General features: G+C 44.1%; 1 protein-coding gene across 2 annotated transcripts in view; it reads left to right on the forward strand.

The window, feature by feature from the left end:
- MYZAP (myocardial zonula adherens protein) overlaps nt 1-19,883 on the forward strand; it is a 93,789-nt gene that overhangs the window by 33,081 nt on the left and 40,825 nt on the right. For both annotated transcript variants that reach the window (XM_008016468.3, XM_008016467.3), the window contains exons 5-10: nt 448-561; nt 4,310-4,462; nt 7,006-7,131; nt 8,238-8,366; nt 12,610-12,689; nt 14,350-14,455. In XM_008016468.3, the coding sequence (XP_008014659.3) occupies nt 448-561; nt 4,310-4,462; nt 7,006-7,131; nt 8,238-8,366; nt 12,610-12,689; nt 14,350-14,455 (708 nt within the window). The remainder of the gene's footprint in view (nt 1-447; nt 562-4,309; nt 4,463-7,005; nt 7,132-8,237; nt 8,367-12,609; nt 12,690-14,349; nt 14,456-19,883) is intronic.

Consider the following 19,883-nt stretch of genomic DNA (forward strand, 5'->3'; position numbering starts at 1 on the left):
AGTGCTGGGATTACAAAAACAACTCTTGAGAATTGAGTGAGACCAAAGCATATTCTCTCCAGGGTGACTACAAACAGCAAAGTGGCTGCAGAAGTTATTTCAACTGGGTTCTAGTTCTAGGAGTGCCGCTTCTGAGCTTTTTGACAATGAGCAAATCACATAACCTCTCTGATTATTTTCTTCCTTGCAAAAGACAATGTTGTGACTACTGCACAGTGTTGTTGAGAGGGCTCAGTGAGGGTCTGTGAGTAAACACTCTCCAAAGGAAGATGATTCTTGCCCTTCTACTCTCTGGGTCATGCAGATGTTGACTTTTAATTTAAAGCTTTACTTCAGATGTTGTTGAAGTAGATGTGGCTTCTAACTGAAGAAAGTTCCAGCCTAACTGAAGATTGTCATGAACGTGTAGGGATTGATTTTGTGTGACTGTCTCCTTGATCTGTCCAGGTTTCCCACGCCCAGCAGGAGTATCTGGAGAATCACGTCCAAACCCAGTCGTCTGCCCTGGATAGTTTTAATGCCATGAACTCAGCCTTGGCGTCGGATTCCATTGGCCTGCAGGTACTCATCTGGTTACTGCTATGACAGGGCAACCCAGCTGAATCAAGAGTGGGGCCTGTGCCTTTGTGGAAAAATAAGTCACAGAACATCCTCAGCTCATCATTCAGAATTCTTTAAGCAGAACCACTGTGAAGACTTATGTCCAGAAGACAGTGAAGGAAATTGAATGAAGCATTTCCAATCTGAGACTTTAAGGCTTTGCTTTTGCTCTCACTGAAAAGGGAATTTAGACCCTGAGTTTAGTGTGAGAGATGTCGCTTGCTCCACCAGATACCCGAGTAGTCCTCAGCATCAGTACCTAACCCCGCACATCAGCCCTCTTCCTCCAGCCCCAGTGCCACAAGAAGCACCACCTAATCACAGAATAACACAGACTTCACCAAAGACAATCTGTACTCTTTCATGGCAAGCAGTATAAAAAAGGCTTGTAAACACTTTTTTATAATTAGAAATTATTTTGTATCAGAAAGAATCATGGATATTCCACGTCTTGTTGTAGCAGACAGGGAAAGAGAAAGACCCAGTATCTTATATTTGTGAAAATGCATGTTGTTATCTCACTGTGAGGGATTCTTTTCTTGGCTGATTTGGTTTACTAGGAGCCAACCATTCAAGTGCTTCCCATTCTTACTCTTACAAATCCCTTAACATGCAAATTAACTTGAAAATGTTCAAAGCAAAGCATTATATGTGTTTGAAATAGCTTCCCTTGGTCTTCATTTCCAAATATGTGAACAATAGTTTTTACTTCTCCTCCAATTTTATTTGGCTCTTTTCTTTTTACCCTCCTCTCAGAAGTTCCAACAACTATTTCAAATCCTTTCTGGTTCTATATAAGTAATTTATCAGATAAACAAATTTTCATGTTGGGATTCTCCACTTCCCCTAATTCTCTGATAACAGTTGGTATGGGCAGCAGTGACAACAGCAAGGCTCAGCCACTGTCCTGGAGTGGGTCTGGGTGGCCTCGTGTTTGGGTTCGTCTGGGATGCCCATTTCTGGTGGGGCCTCTGAGTCCCACCCTTTTCCTGGCTCTCTTGAGTGTATGCCAGCTTTCCCCTGGCCTCAGGCCAAGCCCCACTGGTTCTGGTTTGCTCAGTAGCCTTTGTTTTCCCTTCCTCCTGTGATCAGGGGGCTTGCCAAGGCTCCCTTTCCTCCCCTGTCGGACGCCGTCTTATTCCCAGTCCACCAGCAAGGGCTTTATCTCACCTGAGTTCAGACTTAGTTGGTATTTTTACTACATCTCTGGTTTTTCTTCCCAGAAAAAAAAAAAAAAAAATATATATATATATGTATTTGCTAGTCTTTTCTGGCAATTCTTCTGCTTTGCCATCTGGCCAACACTCTGGCGTTTACTGCAGAGGCCAGCAGTTTGACTCTGACCCAGGCACCTTGACTGATTCCTAGTTATCGTGCAGGCTCTTAGTCCTGGACAGCCAAAGGAGCCTTATAGCTAAAACTGCTGAGAGAAAGTGACAGACAGAGAGACAGACAGACAGAGAGAGAGAAAGAGAAGGAGAAGGAGAAGGAGAAAGAGGTGCCATCTCACAGCAGAAAACTCAACCTGCTGGAGGAAGAGGGCTGATGTACGGTGTACTCCCACTGATGCTGAGGACCACTCAGGTACCTGGTGAACCAAGTCTGAAGGTAGCTGGCTTCTTCCTTATGCAAGATCCCAGCCTCTCCCACTGGCCCACTCTACCCACTTTCATTATTATTGACAGGGAGGCCAGACCCTTGGTTTGATTCCATAGAATGTCAGAGCTAGAAAGAACTGAGAGGATCTCTAATCCCTTTGTTTTATGAGTAAACAAACTGAGGCCAACAGAGAGAAATGACACGAGCAAGATGCCTACCTAGTGACAGAGCCAGGATTAGAAGAATCCTGGTCTCTTGGGCCAGAGTGTAGGTTTTTTTATGGATACAAGAGTAGCATCTGTGAAGCCAGTGGGGCTGGGGGAGTGGGTAGCTGGCCTAGGTGGTTTCTAAAGCCCCTTGAAGCTCAAATGTTCTGTGACTCCATGCTTCCAAATGGCTTCAGTATTTCCTTTAGTATCTAATCACCTCCTTCAGAAATTCTTTTTCTCGATTCAAGTAGGTTTAGGAGCGAAAGGCTTATATTGCCCAAAGTAGAGGCTGAGGAATTGAGGAAGCTTCAGAGACTGATCATCTAGACAAGAGCACAGAGGTGTTAGAAATAGTGCCCAACACCAGGGTTTTCACATCTTCTAATGTGAAGTTGTAGATGACTGGGGACATAGTACAAGATGCCTTTCCAATGGCAGGGATTCTATGGAGGTCATTTATCTCTAAGGAGAGTTAACCAAGTAGAAACCAAAGCAGTAAATAGCAACACCATTTTTTTTTTTCTTTTTCTTTTTTAATTATTTTTTTAGAGATGGGGTGTTGCTCTGTTGCCCAGGCTGGCATGCAGTGGTGTGATCATAGTTCACTGCAGCCCCCACCTCCTAGGCTCAAGTGATCTTCATGCCTCAGCCTCCTGGGTAGCTGGGGCTACAGGTACACACAACCATGTCTAGCTGGTTTTAAATTTTTTTTTGTAGTTGCCCAGTCTTGAACTCCCACCTCGGCCTCCCGAAGTGCTGGGATTATGGTCATAAGCTATCACGCATGGCCAACACTATTGATTTAAACATCCTTGCTTCAGTGTGGCCTGGAGCAAAAATCACTTGTCTGCATTACCAAATTCTGTTCCTTAGTACTTCTTTATTGCTACCCCTCCCTGCCTAAGGGAGGAAGGTGAAACGTTTGCAGGTATGCGAGTATTCTCAGTCATGTTGTCACTATCCTGGCAGGCAGTCTAGAAGCACAGAAGGGATAGCTCTTTTAAGAAAAAGAGGAGGCCGGGCGTGGTGGCTCACACCTGTAATCCCAGCACTTTGGGAGGCCGAGTCAGGTGGATCACAAGGTCAGGAGTTCGAGACCAGCCTGGCCAATATGGTGAAACCCCATCTCTACTAAAAATACAAAAATTAGCCAGGTGTGGTGGCAGGCACCTGTAGTCCCAGCTATTCAGGAGGCTGAGGCAGGAGAATCGCTTGAACCTAGGAGGCGGGGGTTGCAGTGAACGGAGATCACGCCATTGCACTCCAGTCTGGGTGACAGAGTGAGACTCTGTCTCAAAAACAAACAAGAAAGAAAAAAAAAAAGAGGGATGTCTCTATTCTGTAAAGCTCATATTTTGTTTTCTGATTTCATTGTGGCAATTTGGGAAATACAGAAAAAATAAATAAGAAAATAGATATCCATAGCCCTATCACATAGTGAAAACTATCATTCAGAGTTCTTCCTAGTCTTTTTCCCCCCAGTGCGTAAACATGTATTTGAACCAATGCTTATACATAGTTTTCAAAATGGGATTGTACTATACTATTTTCAAAAGCTGGTTTTTATTTTCCCATGTGAAATGATGTATTATAACACTTTTCCTTGGAAGGGCTCCATTTTAATCCATTTCCATCCATCCTAAGCAGTGGCAAGTCGTGTTGGCAGCAGCTATGGGATGGTATGGGAGAGGCTTTCAGTCCTACCAAGCTACAGGGGCAGACCTCTTGGCCACCATGGGAGACCCGCAGTCTCTCACAGCACAGGGTCCCAGACTGGCAGCTGCTGTAGCCTAGCACAGCTACCCCAGTGGTTAATGATAAGGGGATTTCCCAGAGCATGGTGCAGCCCATGTGTTTTCACGCCACCGGATCTGGTTTTGTTTTTGTTTTGATCCTCACAGAAAACCCTTGTGGATGTGACTTTGGAAAACAGCAACATTAAGGATCAAATCAGAAATCTGCAGCAGACGTATGAAGCATCGATGGACAAGTTGAGGGAAAAGCAGAGGCAGTTGGAGGTAGCGCAAGTTGAAAACCAGCTGCTGAAAATGAAGGTGGAGTATAAAAGCCTAGATTTATTTTCTATGCACCTTTCTCCTCTTCTCCCTTTTCTCTTCCCATCTTCAACTTTTCCATTTACTTTTTCCATTCTCTTCTTCATTGGATTTTTTTTTTTGAGACAGAGTCTTGCTCTGTCACCCAGGCTGGAGTACAGTGGCACAATCATGGCTCACTGCAACCTCTGCCTCCCCAGTTCAAGCAATTCTTGTGCCTCAGCCTCCCAAGTAGCTGGAATTACAGGTGTGTGCCACCATGCCCAGCTAATTTTTGTATTTTTAGTAGAGAAGGGGTTTCACCATGTTGGCCAGGCTGGTCTCGAACTCCTGACCTCAGGTGATCCACCTGCCTTGGCCTCCCAGAGTGCTGGGATTACAGGCATGAGCCACCATGCTTGGCCCAGATTGGGGGTGCTTCATAAATGTCCCCACTGGGCATGCCTTTCTTGGCCTCCAGTGGCCTCAAGGGCTATTTAGACACTCACCATGGTGCTGCTGTTATGTTACTGAGAAGACGCTTGGGATGCCCACAGATCTGGGACGTCAGAAGCCTTGGAGATCTCTCCCTTCACTGTTTAGATTTTCTTTGAGGTCCCAAGGCCTTTCTGTTTGGCTTGACAATAAAGAGCTGAGGGACACACAATTAGCTGGTACTTGGGCTGTGACCCCTTCTCAAGAAGAAACCTGGTGGGTGACTAGGGACACTGGGGGAGTGTCCCATTTGGCCCCCTGGGCTGGGAGCATTCCTTAGCTGGACTTCTAGTGCCCTAGAGGCATTAGTGCCCCTCCCAAATTTAAACCGTGGATAGACTTCCTACCCAGTGACAGGAGCAGATCCGTGAATGGCTTCTGGAGGGCACTTAATAAATTATGTCTTGGATGAATTCCTTTGTATGTAAGTCTGTGGTTTTAAAATTTTGCTCAGCACAGACTCAGGCTATAGTATGGGTAGTGTATCCACATTGTTTGTTGCTCAAAGTAGAATATGTGAGGGAGTGAAAGGTGGTACTATTGGTAATTTAGTTCACTTCACAGGGGTGGGCTGGGTGGGGAGGAGGGGCTGCTGGTGCGCCGCCCGGTCTCTGTATTGCCACCCTCAGGATCTGCTGCCAGTTCCTCTGGCCTGCCACAGCCATGGGGCAGATCATCTTCTCTCTATGTTCACTTCTAACAGGGCAGCTCTTCTTTTCCATATATTGCCTTTCTCAGTAAGAGTTAGTTTGCGGGGGTGGGGGGTTGTGGGGGGAGCTTATATTGCTAAAAAAGCCTGAAATTACTGATTTAAGTATTTTTTTTCAGCTGAGGGGATTTATTCAATCATTCACTCTACAAATACTTATTGAGTGTCTACTCTATGTGTGTGTCCTGTTCAGTCCTGTTGGTTCCAGAGGTGGCCTGTCACCAGGCATCTGGGGACATCATTAGGCTGCTTGGCAATCTGGCTGCTTCCCTGGAGTCCAGGCCTTTCACTCCAGCCCACAGTTGCCTGTTTTAGAGACTGATGCTTGTTTTCATCTTGACAGTGGAGTTAAAAAGGTTTTTCCTACTCCTCCTATTTTACTCCCCAAATTGGAAAAAAAAAAAAAAAAGGCTTCAGGAACTCATGGTATGTTACATGACCTGGAGGCAGAGTGAATGGGCCTCCAGGGACAGAGCCCTTCCAGCGAGCTGTGCGCGCACTGCAAATGGAGCACACAGCACACAGGGTCTCTTTCAGCTGGTGATAAGCTCTGTTCAGGATTTTCCACTTTGGGACTTTGTGGTGCCAACACTTGCCCAGTGATGAGAAGGGAGAAGTCAAGGGCATCAAGAGAGACTTGTCACATCTTGGAAATAAACATCATGTCACCTATTGAGGTTGTAGAATGCCTCCCTTTTCCAGAGTTTACGTATGCAGCAAACTCAGCTGTCTGCAATAGGCAATAACCTGGAAGGAGGGGATGAGAGCAAACCTTCTGCAGCATAAAATCAATGGCGGGAAGTCTGTGTGTGAGGACGTGGCCTGGCAAACGGGAGGCACCAGCCACCACCAACCTACACCCTGCCCACCTGCAACTCCACTGACTTTTTCTTACCTCCTAAGCCAGGCCTGCTTTAGCACTAGGGGTGCCAGCTTAGTGTTCCGCACGCTAGGCTGGAATGTTTCCAAAAGCAACATTTAGGAAAGCACAAAGGTGTGGAAAGGGTGAGTCCAGATTTCTCCTTTGAGCTTAGCTGGTCTTACCTAGAAACTGGCTTGGCCAATGCAACTAATGAGATTGCTTGGAGTTTCTACCTTTTGTAAGAGTCACTCATGTGGAGCATACCTTTGTCCTGAGCATGCCCCCAAAGTTCATGTGAAATGCCACTTTTTATTTTTCTGTGACTCTGCTCACCCCTCTTCCTCCCTTTCCCTGTTAGGTCTTGCTGCGTCTCTGCTGTCGAACTCAGTGGATGGGCTCATTGCCTCTGTGAGTCCCCACACGAAATGCACAGAGTGGAAGCCGCCGACTCCCCTGGGCCCTGCCAAAGCTGTCATTCTGAAATGAGTGTCTTTGTAGGTGGAATCGTCCCAAGAAGCCAATGCCGAGGTGATGCGAGAGATGACCAAGAAGCTGTACAGCCAGTATGAAGAGAAGCTGCAGGAAGAACAGAGGAAGCACAGTGCCGAGAAGGAGGCTCTTCTGGTGTGTGTGTTGTCGCTGCCGATGTAAACTAACCGGGAATTGTTGGTTCATTATTGGTGGTGATGTTTACTTAGTAGTGTTTATTCTTAGAGGTGGGTTAGTGGGCTCGTCCATGGGTAAGGGATCAAGGAATTATTCATCGGCTCATTCACTCCCCTCCCCTGTTCCCCTCTGCCTTTATTCATCCCTGTCCCTGCTCAGAATAGCCCCTTGTCTCTGTCTCTAAATACACACCTTTTTCTAGCTCATCTGACAATTTGCCAGCATCTGAGCAGATCCTGGGCTTGCCTGCAGCTGTGCCCGCCCGCCCTCCCTCCCTCCATCCCTCCATCCCTCCATCCCTCCATCCCTCCATTTGCTTCTCTCTACCTGAAATTTCCTCCTTCCCTGTCCTTGATCTTGCCTAAGTTCCCTAAAAGCCTTAAATGCCACCCTCTCCATGCATGGAGTCTCTCCCAGTCACGGAGCCAGAAGTGTTATCTGTCCTTAGGAAGCTCACTCTCTCTCTCTCTCTCTGCCTTCCACACAATTCTCTGTGGAATTCTTTTATACCTGCCATTAGAGTGGGGCTGTTTATCTCACATCTTGGCTTTTCCAGGAGATTTTAAGTTCCTGAAGGCAGGGACCCCATGTCTGGCTCATCTGTGTCCTAGAGGCTTAATACATGTTCTGATGATTCACTGGGTTTTCTTGTTAGTAATGAGCAGATGCATTGCATTATGGGAGAAGGATCTGGGAATTCTGCATTCAATTCCAGATCTGGTTCTAATTCCCTTTACACTTCTGGCAAATACAATGACATTCTGAGTACCTACTCAATGTTATTAAACATTTATAGGCCTTTTTCACACCTGTTGGACATAAAGACTCAAGTGAAAAAAGGGGGAAAAAAGTAGTGAGGCTCATTAACCAGCCACACCATATATCTTTATTCATAGGTAAGAACCAGAACCAGGAGGTTGGGTTCATGATCTGTGAGACACTTTCAGGTTCCAAGGTCATGTTTTAAAGAGAAATCATGATCTAGAAGGCCAGAGCTGCTTGGATTCTGATGAGTAGCCTCGGTACTCCATGCCTGTACTTAGGAGAGTGTATTTCTTTTGCAGGAAGAAACCAATAGTTTTCTGAAAGCGATTGAAGAAGCCAATAAAAAGATGCAAGCGGCAGAGATCAGCCTAGAGGAGAAAGACCAGAGGATCGGAGAGCTGGACAGGCTGATTGAGCGCATGGAAAAGGTAGGACACAGCGTTGGGCCTATTGCCTACTTGCCCAGACTTTTCCCTGCAGGTCCATCTGAGATACGAGAAGTCCTGGATATGGATTCCTCTCACCTCCCAAATTTGCGGATTTAAAAAAAAAAAAAAAAAAAGACAAAGCTATAAAATAAAGTATAAGAAAGTCCAACAAAGTTCTAATTTTTCGGCTGGGCGCGGTGGCTCATGCCTGTAATCCCAGCACTTTGGGAGGCCGAGGTGGGTGGATCACGAGGTCAGGAGTTCAAGACCAGCCTGGCCAAGATGGTGAAATCCCATCTCTACTAAAAAAATACAAAAAAATTAGCCGGGCTTGGCGGCAGGTGCCTGTAATCCCAGCTGCTCTGGAGGCTGAGGCAGAGAATTGCTTAAACCTGGAGGGGCGGAGGTTGCAGTGAGCCGAGATCACGCCACTGCACTCCAGCCTGGGCGACAGAGCAAGACAACGTCCGTCTCAAAAAAAAAAAAAGTCCTAATTTTTCACATGGTAACTATTTTGATGCTTTTAAAAAATTTTACTTGTGAAATTCTTTAGAAAAATTAATATTTTAGCAGCCTCATTTTGCTGTTGCCCCAGGCGTGAACTTAGTTTATCCATTGAATTATCAAGCCCTATTTAGGTGTTACATCAACATAGCAACCCTGTTGTTTCTGGGGCATGTGTCTCAAGGGTTGGCTTTTCCTTGACACGCTGGGGACTTGAGGGAGTGGGGAGGCCCCATTTCTCTAGGCATGGTCAGTAGGCTGATGAGTGGGGTGGGGGGACCTGAGGAAGGCGTGAGTTCAGCTGGGATAATGAAGCCTGTCTAGAGAAAGGGAGGAAGCCAGGAATTAAGCAGGAAGTGGAGGACAAGGAGGAAGTGGTGGGAGAAAGGAAAGAGGAAAGGAAGGAAGAGAAAGGATGGGCGACCTTTAGCAGGTGATGACTGACTTCTGGACCCAGGAGTTCAGGGCCGAGGCTGTGGCTGGTTTCTGGGAATGGCTCCCTGGCTGCTTATAAGCTTGCAGAGAGCAGTGACCTGCCAAGACCCTGACATTATTAGCACCCTGTGACTCATTTGGGATGCGAAGAATCTCCAATCTGATGATGGAGACAGAGGAGGGGCAGCAAGAGCAAGGTCACTGTCAGGCTTCATGTGATTCTGAGAAGAGGTCGCCTGACCTCATGGTGTTTGCAGCATAAGCCCCTCTACTGTTCCCTATCAAGGCGAGGTGTCGCCAGTATGGGAACTGCATTAAGTTCAGGACTTTGGAGCTTCAGAGCTCACTGGGTGCTTCTATTTAGCTCTTTAGCTTTTTACTTGGGAGAGACGGGCAAACTAAAGAGTCAATCACAAGCTTACTTTTACCCCCTGGGAAAACAGAATCCCATCTTTTATTGAAGAGTAGATGATTGGCTTAGTCAGGACTAACATTAGTATTGACCAGAGCGGGTAGTGGTGAAGATTGGGCAACAAGGGGGCTTTCTAGAACTTGGGTGAGCTTCCTCCCACATTACTGTCCTCCTACAACAGCAGAAGATGTCAGTTAACTCGGATGCTCTCTCTCTGGGTGGCAGGTTTTTCTGCAGCATAAAGAAGCAAGGTGAGCAGGCGGCATAGCTGGGTAGTCTGGGGAGAAGCTGTTATACAGAGAGACCACAGGTAGTGGTTATGAACATAGGTTTTAGAATCAGACAGCCTGGAGGTTTGAATCTTTCTAGTTTTTTTCTTTCTAGTTGTTTGCAGTTACTTGATTTTTCCAAACTCAGTCTCCATTTCTGTAAAATGCTGATAATGGTACTTCTTATTCTTAGGGCTTTTGTGAGCAACACATGGAAAAATCCACGCCAAGTGCTAAGCATGGTTCCTTGTCTATAGTAAGGGTTCAATCATTTGTGGCTGTGATTTTTACTTTGTTACAAGGTTGCCTAAGTGTCTGCCCACAGAGTCAGGTTGTTTTTAGCTCGACCCATTTTATGCTTATCTTCATCGTACTCTTGAGGTTCTGCAAGTTTCTTGCCTTTCCCCACTGATTTTCGCATGGAGCCCTCATGTGGGGTGAATGGGTAGAGCCAGGAAGCTGTTCAGGCCAGCCCTCCCTGCCAGCATTTAGGAAACACAAAACCTTCCTCAAGTGGTGTTGGCTTCTTCTTTAGTGACTGGAAATTTATTGTCCTTTCTCTAAATCTTCCTTTCCATTTAGGCCAGAGAAATGCTGTATTTATTGAGCTGAGATTAGATAGGCGAATTTATGCTGTTTCCTTTCCAGGGATAAATCTTTGAGAGCAGGAATCTGGCCAAATCCCTGTCTCACACTATGTGAACGGCATGTCCCTAGGCAGGGCTGTGGCAGTGTATGTATCCTGCTCTTGGTTTTGGATTTTGCTCAAGGACAAACCATGTGCTTTTGAATGGCTTCTCTGCCATATACCTTAGTTTACTGTTTCTCTTGTTGAGCATTGTATTTCAAACACCTTTTTTTCCTGATCAGTAAAAATCCTTTAAGGAGTGTTCTCTACCAGGGACCCTTCTGGGGAAGTGATAGTCTGGGCAGTGGTTTCACAGATGTTTACAAATGTAAGAAATAATTGTGCAGTGCACACTTAAGATTTGTTGTGCCTCAATTAAAAAAAAAACTGAATGTTGTAAGTGCGCTGTAAGTTAGACCTTGCTCTACTTTACGACAGCTTTTTTTTTTTTTTTTTTTTTTTTGGAGGGAGGCATTCACTTGTGAAAGCTTTTATCACTGTTATTTCAGGGCTAATGTAAAACTTCCAGCCACATGGGGGCAGGAGGAACGTTCTGCTCAGGTCAGGCCATAAGAATGTGCATTTGCTGTAGAGATTTAAAAACAGTAACAAAACCCCAGTCAAAGTTGATCTACCTTTGTTATTTTAAATATTTCAGTGATATACTCTTCCTGTTTGAGGTGGACTGTTTCCCCACCCCTTTGGCCTACCTCTTTGTATACCACTGCTTAGCTTCAAAGTTGTGGCAGTTAAATTTTCAAAGATTTGTGTTTAATAATTTGGTAGAAAAGAGGTTTGGAATTTATGTAACTAGTAAGAATTTGCAGGGTAGAATTTCTGAACATCAAGATGAGGACCATTAGTTCTCAGAGAAGGACCTAAAGTAAAATAATCTCCCAGTTAGTGAGTGGGATTTGATAAACTTCCATTTTAAGGACATTTGTTACACTAACATCTGTAATGTATTTTTAGTGCGATTTCAGTTATGACGGGCACCATGTCTTTATGAACATTTTTCAGCTTTGTCCAAAGAAATGACTCTAGACTCCTTTTTCTGGGCAAACTTCTAAATATACATAGATATAGCAAAGTGTACAAAGTGCACAGCATGGTGCATGTATGTTTCCTATTGCTACCATAGCAAATTTCCACAAGGTTAGTGGCTTAAAACAACACAAATGTATTATGTTACATTCCTAGAGGTCAGAAGTCCTAAAATCCAGGTGTTGGCAGAGCTGAATTCCTTTTGGAAGCTCTAGAAGGGAGTGCACTTCCCTGCCTTCTCTAACTTCTGGAGGCCACCTGTACTCCTCAGCTTGTGGCCCCCTCCTGCAGCTTCAGAGGCAGTAGCAGAGCATCTTCCAGGCTCCTTCCCTCTGATTCCAACCCTGCTGCCTCCTCCTTAGAAGGGCCCAACTGGATAACCCAGGATCTCCCCATTTTAAGATCCTTAACTTAACCACATCTGCAGAGTTCCTTTCTCCATGTCAGATAACACATAGGATTCAGGAATTAGGACATGCACATCTTTGGAGGGCCATTATTCTGACCACAACACATTTTTACAAGTGAATACACCTGTGTAAACACCACAGGTTAGAATATAGGATATTGCCAGAATTCCAGAGCCTCTTTTCTTGACGATTCAGAAAATAATAAAGAATTTTACAGTACGACAAGCCACCAATTTGAAGTATTGATTATCGTTATTTGGAGCTATAAATTTTCACTGAGCCTGGGCTGATGGAATACTTTTAGAAAATAAATCGTGAATGGTTTTATTTGGGATGTTTGTCTCTGACCCATAAATATATCTATACATACACAATAACTGACTTGGCAGTTTTGAGCCTTGTTTGGGCTTTGCTGAGCAGGTGTGTAAAACCCAGGGGGTATCATATAAACTTGGACTCCCTAGTGCTAGAATTGCTAAATAGAAATTCTCTGTTGAACTTGGGATCCATTGATTAAAATATCAGTTTCTGTTTGTTTTAGGAACGTCATCAACTGCAACTTCAACTCCTAGAACATGAAACAGAAATGTCTGGGGAGTTAACTGATTCTGACAAGGAAAGGTAAGACGTAATGCCTTTCGTCTTGTAATGGATTTAGGTTGTGGACATGCTGTGTTTTTATGGCCTCATTTGACTCTTGCATTTTCATTTTTGTGGTTGTCCCTTGTTACAGACTTAAGCATACGTGACATTGGGCTGATAGCTTCCAATATGGAACAAGTTTCTTTGGAAGCCTCCAGCCACATCTTGCAGACCATGACTGGTTATTAGTGTAGTAGAACATGTCAAATACTTTCACAAGTGCAGAAGTTCAGTCTATTAATGTTCTCCATCGCCTTGAACTCCACAGGATGCACCTTGTTGATGAGAAAACTCATCAACTGTGACTAATACCATTTGCTTTGGAAACTAATTTTAAAACATCTTTCTTTGTTTCCAAACTTTGCTTAGTAAAACCTTGCATTGTCCTCTGGCTGTGAGTATATAAAGCTCTGCATGAAAAGCATGGTATAGTACACTGTCTCTTCTAGAAATCAAAAGGCAGAGAGGCCATTCAGGGGTCTCTAGTGAAGGAAAACAAGGTTGAGATGATTTGAGTGTTTCGGGCAAGTGACTTAACCTCCCTGAGTCTTGCTTGTGCAGCATGGAAATTCATCTTTAAAGCAGGGAGACGGGTATGATGGTGCTAATGGTGCCCATCTCACTAGGTTACTATTGTTAAGAGAACTGTTGGACTTGCTGTCTGCCAGATGGTATGTGCTGAAAAAATATCCATTTTTCCTTCCTCAGCTGCAATTTGAGAGTTTTCAAAGTTGTATGAGGCTTGCTAGTCTTTAACATAGTGCTGAGGCAGAGATGGGGCACGGGAAATAGACCACCAGGCCCCTTCCTCCAGTGCTCAGCCCCGGCGACCCCAGAGAATTGAAGAGTCCAAGCAATGTTGGAGAATAATTTGTGCTGTTGTAAAACAAAAGTATGAAATGTCTTGTGATGTGGCTTGCTCTGTTTTGATGTAGAGAAGGTCTTTTAACTTGTCCCCCATTTGCCAAAAATAAAGGATATATAGAGCAAGTGTGATTCCAGACTTTTCGGTACTCTGCCATTGATTTCAGATATTTTATTGTGTTGCTGGACCCCTTCTTCCCTGTCCCCCCATCAGAGTAATTTACTGGATGTTCCGATATTTTATTAACCCCAAAACAGAGAGCTTCTCATATCTGTAAATGGTGCAAAAAAAATTATCTCTCAGTCCCTGGAAAATAATCGTCTTTATATGGGATAAAACTTGCAAATGGGAACTTGAAAAAGAATCCTGTGCCCCTCGGGTGTGGTAGTTTGTTGGTAATCACAGTACTTCGTGTGGCCATCACACAAAGTAAGAAGAATGGATCTTAGGGTTTGATTTTTTGTTCTTGGCAGTATTTTTAAATTTTTTTAAGTTTACATTTTTTTTTTTTTTAACCAAACCTGCCTCAAAAGATACATGTTTTCTATTTTTATTTTTTTTGTGGAGATGAGGGTCTCAGCATGTTGCCCAGGTTGGTCTCAAACTCCTGGCCTCAAGCAATCCTCCTGCCTTGGCCTCTTGAAGTGTTGGGATTCCAGGCATGAGCCGCCGTGCCTGGCCCTCTTGGCAATATTCTTTAAAGCTGTGACTGTTGCTACTACTGTTGCCACTTTGGTTTAGGACTCATTTGCTTTTTCCTCCTATTTGCGTTAGGTATCAGCAGTTGGAGGAGGCATCAGCCAGCCTCCGTGAGCGGATCAGACACCTAGATGACATGGTGCATTGCCAGCAGAAGAAAGTCAAGCAGATGGTTGAGGAGGTAAGCATCTGTAAAAGGTCACAGGCCTGGGATTGCTTCCTGTGGTGGGGAAGCATCCCCAGAACAAGTCTGCCTTGCCTTTCCGTTTCCTGTGGCTCACAAGCTGAGGTGCTCGGGCCACTGCCATCTAGGCCCAGAGTGGGATTTCCCCACATGTCCCCCATGGACTGGTGATGATGCCCCTAAAAGAGGGGTCTCCTCAGGTCAAAGGGTTACAGTTAAGAAAACTGGAAAGTGCAGTTCCTAAACTCACCCACTGTCAAAGGACAGTGATAGCCTGCGTGAGTACCCACAGCTCAGGGGACCCAAGGGGGTGATGGAAAGGGTCAGTTTAGCCCAGGTCCCTGCACTGCCTCCATAGCCATCCATCTCTCTCTCTCGGCTGCCATTCTTGTCCTTTATCCTTTTCTGGGTGTGTCTTTCATTCCCTTTCCTTGTCTGTTTCTCTCTTTTTTCTCCCTCTTTCCTCATTCTCTTCTCCCACTCCTGTTTGTTCTTCCTTTTCCTTTACCACCATCCTTTCTCTCCTGTCCCTGTAACAGGAAACCGAGCTATACATTTACTGTATGGACATAGTTTACTGTTCTCTTTTTTCTAAATAGAAAAAAATGGGTAAGTTGAACATTTGTATTTCTCTAAGAGGAACAATTTTTTTTAAACTTGTGTCAATGTAATCTGCCTCTCTTGTGGTGACGTTCCAAAGAAGAAAGTGCGTGCTGTGTAAAGCTAATCACATATTATTGTAGTTTTCTTCTTGCTCAACTGAAAAATCCGATGGAAAAATCTGATAGAAAAAGAGCAGTTAGTACTAATAGGGTTATAAGAATTCCCTTGAGTCTAATTTTCTAACTTGCAAAGAAAAGGTTTCAATTTAATTAAATATTTGGTTGGCAGTAGAAAAATGAAAAAACATTTTCTTTATATTAAGCACTACTTTAAAAAGTTATGTTTTATTAATGAATTATTAAAATTAAAAGCATATCTACTTCTAATAAATCATGTACATGACAGATAAATGGAAGATTAAAAATATATGTATTTTATTAATCTCTAATATATTGGAGATATTAATGTTGTGGAGTTAAGGTCAGAGAATCATGAGGATGGGAAGGGACATCTTTTTTTATTGTGTGTAGGATAGACATACACATTAGATAAAAGTTTGTCCGTAAATGAGAAGTGCAGTTATACTGTGTTGAATCATGTACATCTTATATTGGTTCACACACAAGTTTCGGGGGAGCAGTGGAATAGCAGAGGAAGCCATGCACGCACCTTTGCAATCCTTTTGTGCCTCCAGGCAGGAGCACTGCCCATGACAGTAAGGGGGAGGGAGATCCTGCCCTATCCTCAACGTTAGGTAGATGTCAGGAGTGTGTTTTCCAAGGAAAAGCATCGCTTTGCCACAATTAGCATCTCAGTGAGCCTTGGCTGTTGGCGCATAGTTTTTCTGCTTTCGAATTTCACACCCATGAAGCCTGGGGCAAGGGCATCCCTTATTTTCCCCCATGTGAGTCTCTAACTGTGGGTACTACATTTCTCCCACCTCACCACAGGGGGGTGTCGGTGTCGTTCTTGTATCTAATCATTAGAGAACTATTGAATAAAACCTCATACTGGTTGGCTTCTGATTCATTTAAACCCTTACCTGTAAGAGGTTAAGGCTGTACCGAATCAGAGGCACCTGTTTATTTAAAAGACACTTTCAAAGAAGTTTAGAAATTCTCCATTTCCTAACCTACTTCCAGAATATAACAAACATACCAATTTGAAAGGAGTAAAGGAGAACACACACACATAGAGATGTACATACACATACCAATGTGTGTGTGTATAGGGATGCATATAAAGATCACTGTCCATGCTTTGCTTTTTTCTACCTGTGATTTCATATCTTCCAGATAAGCTTCTGTAAGCTTTGATGTGGTCTGTGGTCTGGAAGGCCCAGTCATTGGAATGAAATCACCAGCTAAAATTTAGGATGCCATCAGAGTTAGCACCCCGTAGGGGCTGTTTAGCCACCAACACCAACATGAACAAAAAAAGAGAGAGACACTTTTTATTCCTAATAATTTTTATTGCCTGATTTAGAAAGTTTGTGTTTGCCCAGCATATGACATTAACTTATATAAGAAAAGGATAGCTTAAAAAATCTCAATTGCTATAGCCGTTTATGTGAATATATTTTTTAAAAAGTTAGAAACATGGTCAAGAGGGATGGACAGATGAGCACATTTAGAAGAGCAAGCCCAGGTTGGAAAAGAGTTGAGAACCTGAGTAATTCAGGGAACTGGGGAAGACATGCCCAAGGTGGGATGAGAGCTGAATTCACATCTTAGAAAACATAAGGGAATATGTTCTTGTTTTGTATTGTGAAAGAAGGCCAGGCCAGAACCACTGGGTGACGCTTTCAAAGAGGCAAAATGCAGCTCTTCATTCAAAGCAAAGAAAATATTTCTAGTCCGGGCTGCACTGGTAAGGCATTTAGCCCTTCATCATGAGTACATTCCTTACAAAGTAAGAAGCTGATTTAGAAGTTCTCTAGTGTTCCTCCACCAATTCTGTGTTCTATATAACCTTAAAGACTGTGTGGAGGAAGTCTGGTAACTTCAGTTAAGTGTTCATCATACAAAGAATTCTCTACTGTTTACTATGCTGTGCCTGTTTTTATGAGCTCAGCCTTATCATTATGTTGCATAATGAGCAAAATCAGCAAAGTCGTAACTAAATCACTTCAGCTCACTTGGAGCAAATTTTGAAAAATCCAGACTACTGAATTGGTCACTTGTGAAATTAATCTTGAAATCTGACTCTAGAAGAGAACTGTGTTTTCATCTGTGAACTCCGGCTCCCCAGGCATATAGGCAGCCTTTAAGTGTAGTGGATGTTAGCGACCCTTTTTCTTCCCTCACACGGGTCTGGAAGCTCGTCTTCATCATAGCCTCACTTTCCCCATGGATGGGTGTCTCGCTTTCATCCGTTGTTGGTATCATTTTCACCATAATGTCCATGAGGAAACTTAGTTGTTTTAGATGATGGGCTTCTTTTGTTTAGCTCAAAATGTCCAGGTATTACTACTGAGATCCTTGGGAATCCTTAAATGTTAAGCAACACGTTTCTTCTCACCTCAGTGGAGTATCTTTGTATCATAGTAATAATAAATAATAAGATGACAAATAATAAAAAGTAGCTGGCCCAGGTTTTGTCATCCTTAGCTCAATAATGACTTGATTTCTATGATGGGAGACAGTAGGACTCATACTATGTAGGAAGGGCTCATGGTGGGGGTGAGCCCTTTTGAAATGAAGGATTAGTACCTATCTTACTGGGTCAAGTTCATTGAGAAAAGACAACGCAAAGCATCTTCTGTAAAATGTGGGGCCAAGTACCTCTCACTAGGCTAGGTCTTTCTACTGAATTAAGTCTCCTTCTGTCATGGATGTCAGGGGGTTGGGGATCTCTCCGATTACTAGTTCTTCCAGCTGATTCTGACTTTGATAAAAATGAAAAAACAAAGCCAAAAAAGCCCCACGTGTGCCTCTTATAGTCAGAAAATACAGAGAAATGCCGAGGGATTGGAAAGAAAAAGCCCTCAAGGGGAAATTAATTCAGTCATCCATTCAGCAGATACCCACTAGCCCCCGCTTCGTGCTGGGGCTGGGTATACAGTGGGGAGTCATGCAGACATGGGCCCTGCTGGCACGGATCTTACCCACTGGTATCACCTGAGTTCCAGGGTAGTCTTGCCTTTGGGCTTTATTATCCTGTTGAAAAGCCTTGTTGGGATTGGTCTTTGGTCTCGAATCAAGCTGCATTCTTTAGATTGCCAGGAAAGGCACCGGGAGAGCTGAGAGGAGTAAAAAGTGAGAGAGCATCCTGAGGCCCCCACAATGCCCCTCTGCTCACACAGCTTGGAGTGTGACTTCTTCAGTCCACAGAGTCATTCACACCCTCTTTACCTGCTGTCACCATGGCTCACCTGCTGCCAACCAAAGCAACTCGCCTGCCAAGGGGAAAGTGATCTGGAGGAAAAAATAAATTATTTGCCTTCCAAGAGGGTGGGTTTACATTTTTGCCAATGGGCAGAGATATTATTCAACTGAATGAACAGTAATTTCTTAAGAGATTTTGTTTTTAGCTATTTCCCAGTACAGCCATTAGGCATCCTTTCATTTTATCATGTCTTTCTTTTGATTTCCCATTGCCACTTGTGATATAGGAAATGTTTCTTCCAACAGGGTCTGAAGGGAGTTTCTTTTCATTTGCAGAGGAGGCATTTTCTTTAGACTTCTTTTGCTGAAAGCAATCGCAGTCTACCCCACTTTGCTATAATTGAGATGTTTAATAAGTGCAAAGATGCAAGGAATTGATTTTCTCAGTGCTGCGCCACCCAAGCTGCACATTGGAATCACCTGGGGAGCTTTAAGACCTGCCTGAACCTGGCAGATGGGATGGAGGCAGACTGAGCACTGGGTTTTGTTTCGTTTTAAAAACTCTACAAGTGATTCTAATATGTAGCCAGGATTGAGAATTGCTGTCCTGGATTCTCAGAGCAGTGGCCTGGCTCTCCTTGCTGGGTTTCATGTTCGTGCATTTGGCCAGCATCCCTCAGAAGCTCCTATGCCTGAGGTGGGAAACTGCTGGTGAACTCAGCATAGGAAGGGCTCAACAGAAAGCAAACCAGGGAGACAGTCACCAGGGACCAGGAGCACAGAAGTGAGAAAGCTGGTCCAAGTCTGTGACTCTCTGGGCACTGTCAGGGGACCTTCACTTCTTGCCATCCCCTGGTCCTGGGAGGATTCTGTGACAGCTCACTCTTTTTTTATTTTTAATTTTGTTTTAGAGACAAAGTCTTGCCCTATTGCTCAGGCTGGAGTGCAGTGGTGCAGTCATACCTTTCTGCAGCCTCCAACACCTGGGCTCAAGTGATCCTCCCCACTCAACCTCCCAAGTAGGTGGGACTATAGGCACATGCACCCATGCCCAGCTGATTTTTGTATTATTATTATTATTTTTCATATAGAGACAGGGTTTTGCTATGTTGTTCAGCTGGTCTTCCAACTCCTGGCCTCTAGCAATCTTCCCATCTTGGCTTCTCAAAGTGTTGGGATTACAGGCGTGAGCCACTACACCTGGCCTGACAGCCTAATCTTAAAAGCTGTACTGGCCTGGTAGTATCCAGATAATACAAACTTCCAAAGGCTATTTAGACCCATCTACAGAGATGTTTCTAAGGTGGGATGAGGTACACTTGTTAAACAAATAATAGAAACTTAAAGGGACAGAATCCAATCCACCTAAGTCCTTGAAAGCTGGACTACCACGAACAGAGACTAAGAGTGATTCTCATGGATCCTGTTCCAACTGTGCATGTATGCACATGTCTGCCTCACCCTGGTTTAAATTATTCACTTCTGTCTATGCAGAA

Source organism: Chlorocebus sabaeus, chromosome 26 (genome assembly GCF_047675955.1).
Source record: "Chlorocebus sabaeus isolate Y175 chromosome 26, mChlSab1.0.hap1, whole genome shotgun sequence".
In the NCBI taxonomy this organism is placed as follows: Eukaryota; Metazoa; Chordata; class Mammalia; order Primates; family Cercopithecidae; genus Chlorocebus; species Chlorocebus sabaeus.